Below are 3,417 nucleotides of genomic sequence, written 5' to 3'. Positions count from 1 at the left end.
TATATATATATATATATATATATGTATATATATGTATGTATGTATGTATGTATATGTAATGTGTGTTGTGTTTAGATCAAATTGAGTATTTGAGTTGTTTTTTTTCTGGTGGGGGTTTCTTTCAATTTCTTTTGCTGGGTGGTTTAGGGTCGATGGTGGGGGTAGGTAGGGAAATGATGGTTTCAATTTGTTAATGTTTTTTATTTATTTATTTATCTATTTTTTTTAACACACTAACTTCTTCCATTAACACCACAATTAAGTTGACTACCTTGGAAATTTCTAAGACATGCATCGATTTCATGGATACAAAACATGCATGTATATATATATATATATGTGCGTAAACATACATGTATTATACACACACATACAGATGCATGCATGTATATTGTACTCATTTATATGATTGATGCACAGGCATATACACAAGCACAGACACGTACACACATTGTGTGTATGCACATATACAGACACATGTGAATGTGTGAGTGAGTGTGTGTGTGTGTGTGTGTGTGTACACTCACTCCTCACCCCTAAGACGGATCTCATTAACTTCTTTGTAAACGTTGCTGTATAACAAGAAATGTTTCTGCAATATTTTCAATATATTATCATCATCGCCGTTATTACTATTTTATCATTATTATTATTATTATTATCATTATCGGTATTAATATTATTGGCATTATTGTTATTTTAATGCTTTTATTTTTAACATGATTGCTTTTTCTTCTTCTTCTTCTTCTTCTGCTGGTTGTGTTCTTCTTTGTATTGTTGTTGTTGTTGTAATCGAGGTAATGTTATGGAAGAAAATACATGTCCATACATTAAGATTCTTTAGATGACAAGGATGAAAAGCTGTTTATTTTTCTCCGCCGCCACTGGTCAATACCACTTAATTTATTGACTCAAATATACCGGGGTGTGTGGGGGTGTTTGGGTTAGGTTGGGTTTTTCTTTTTTGTTATTAGTTTTTTTTTTTTAATCTTTTTTTATTCCTTTCAATTGTCTGGAATTGCTCTCTACCTGCCTCCTTCTTCCCTTCGCTCTGTTTGTAAGTGTGTGTGTGTGAGTGTGTTTTTATCTTGTTTTAGTCATTAGACTGCGGCCATACTGGGGCCACCACCTTGAATTTTTCAGTCAACTGAATACATATATATGTAGATGTATACATACGTACATACATTTGTGTGTGTATGTATGTGCATGTGTGTGCTCACTCTTTTACTCTTTTACTTGTTTCAGTCATTTGACTGCAGCCATGCTGGAGCACCACCTTTAGTCGAGCAAATCGACCCCAGGACTTATTCTTTGTAAGCCTAGTACTTATTCTGTCGATTTCTTTTGTCGAACCGCTAAGTTACAGGGGACATAGACACACCAGCATCGGTTGTCAAGCGATGTTGGGGGGACAAACACGGACATACAAACAAATACACACACATACATATATATATACATATATACGACAGGCTTCTTTCAGTTTCCGTCTACCAAATCCACTCACAAGGCTTTGGTTGGCTCGAGGCTATAGTAGAAGACACTTGCCCAAGGTGTCATGCAGTGGGACTGAACCCAGAACCATGTGGTTGGTAAGCAAGCTACTTACCACTCCTATTCATTTCAGTCATTTGGCTGCGGTCATGCTGGAGCACCACCTCTAGCCTTATAAATCTACCCCAGGACTTATTCTTTGTTAGCCCAGTACTTATTCTATTGGTCTCTATAGCCAAACCACTAAGTTACAGGGGCATAAACACACCAACATCGGTTGTCAAAATGAAATATGAAAACAAATGAGTTCAATAAGTAAACGAGAGAAACAAATAGAAAACAGGACAAGTAACACAAATAACAACCCTTCATGAGGTGTTGGTTGTCTATCGACTTCTCATTTCAAGCACTGAACAACAATATGAGTCTTCGAAGACAGTTGCTCCCATAAGTGCCAAAAGAAAATTTGGGATTTATGCAGGGTGAAAAATTTGGGAGCGAAAACAGGACAGTGGAGGCATACAAGGAAGCCGAACAAAAAGGAACACGGTGGATTGTTAGACCAGAACAAGAGTAAAATAGCAAACGCTGGAGAAATATTTCTTTTGATAAGATAAAAGAGAGATAGGATACGTCCAGTCCTTAGGACAGTCCTGAAAGAAAAGAAAGATGATCGTGTGATATAAAGAGAGATGGATGATTGTCATGTGTGAGCAATGAGAGAGAGAAAGGGATAAAGAGGGGGAGAGAGAGAGAGAGACAGATAGAAAACAGTGAAGTAGAGAAAAAGAGAATTAGAGAAAAGGATGAGAGAGAAAACAATATGGCATAGAGTCGCATCAAAAAGATTAAGATTAATGATGTTATTGACCTACCTTCTCCTTCCCTGAAATTCCTTGCCTTATACCACAATTTGAAACCATTATTGTTTAGGCAAGGCTCTGCCAGAATTGCTAATATAGTGTGGCTGTGCATGTTTGGTATGTCCTTCTACCTTAGCAGTTCAGCCAAAAAAAAAAAAAATAGTAATAAAATAAGTACCAGGCTTAAAAAATAAGTACTGGGGTCGATTCATTGAACTAAAATTCTCCAAGGTAGTGCCCCAGCATGGCCACAACCTAATGAATGAAACAAGTAAAAGACAAAAGATACCATGAGAAATGTTTCGCCACCTTTCTACTGGCTCTTTTACGTTCTGACTATAAAGCCCATCAAGGGCTTTTGGGGGTCACTTAGGTGAAGTACTAGTCAAGTACTAGGGTTGATATAATCTACTTATTCCTTCCTTCAAAATTACCAAAGTTTCTCCAAAACTAGAATTATTATTATTACTATTATTATTATTATTATTATTATTATTATTATTATTATTATTATTATTATTTAAGATGTTTCGCAGTATCCAATATCATGATGTTGTTGATAGAAGATATTGTGTCTACTGGGGGTTCGTCCTGTCTGTCAAGTCACAGCAAGGAACTCAGACAGACAGTACTTGATGCAACATGCGTACAGTTCCAAGTAATGCCAATTTTTGCAATACACCTAAATTGTAGAGTATTTCTAAAGTTTCCAGATCTTTCTTCAGGTCAGGTGGTATTGAACCCAATGCTTGAATGACAACAGGGACAACCATAATGTTTGACTCTTGTAGCTGCCACATCTAGGCAATCTCAATTCTCAGGTCTCCATATTTATCTGTCTTTTCTCTTTCTTTCATGATTATTATTATTATTATTATTATTATTATTATTATTATTATTATTATTATCATTATTATTATTAATTGTTTGATTTTATTTATTCCTATAGACTGGCACTTCCATTCAAAAACACCCTGAAGTGATCACAGGTAATGAGCTCATTACTTTTTCTCCTCTCTTTTCTTTCATTTCATTATACTTTTTTTTTTAATGGATT

The 3,417-nt window shown here is 35.4% G+C and overlaps 1 protein-coding gene across 1 annotated transcript in view; it reads left to right on the top strand.

The window, feature by feature from the left end:
• Positions 1-3,417, top strand: part of LOC106878908 (dihydrolipoyllysine-residue succinyltransferase component of 2-oxoglutarate dehydrogenase complex, mitochondrial) — a 166,083-nt gene that overhangs the window by 70,991 nt on the left and 91,675 nt on the right. The window contains exon 2 of the mRNA XM_052971560.1: positions 3,310-3,349. Coding sequence (XP_052827520.1) covers positions 3,310-3,349 — 40 coding nt within the window. The remainder of the gene's footprint in view (positions 1-3,309; positions 3,350-3,417) is intronic.

This window comes from Octopus bimaculoides, chromosome 11 (assembly GCF_001194135.2).
Source record: "Octopus bimaculoides isolate UCB-OBI-ISO-001 chromosome 11, ASM119413v2, whole genome shotgun sequence".
NCBI lineage: Eukaryota > Metazoa > Mollusca > Cephalopoda > Octopoda > Octopodidae > Octopus > Octopus bimaculoides.
The sequence above is the reverse complement of the archived record's forward strand: the minus strand, read 5'-3'. Positions and strand labels throughout refer to the sequence as shown.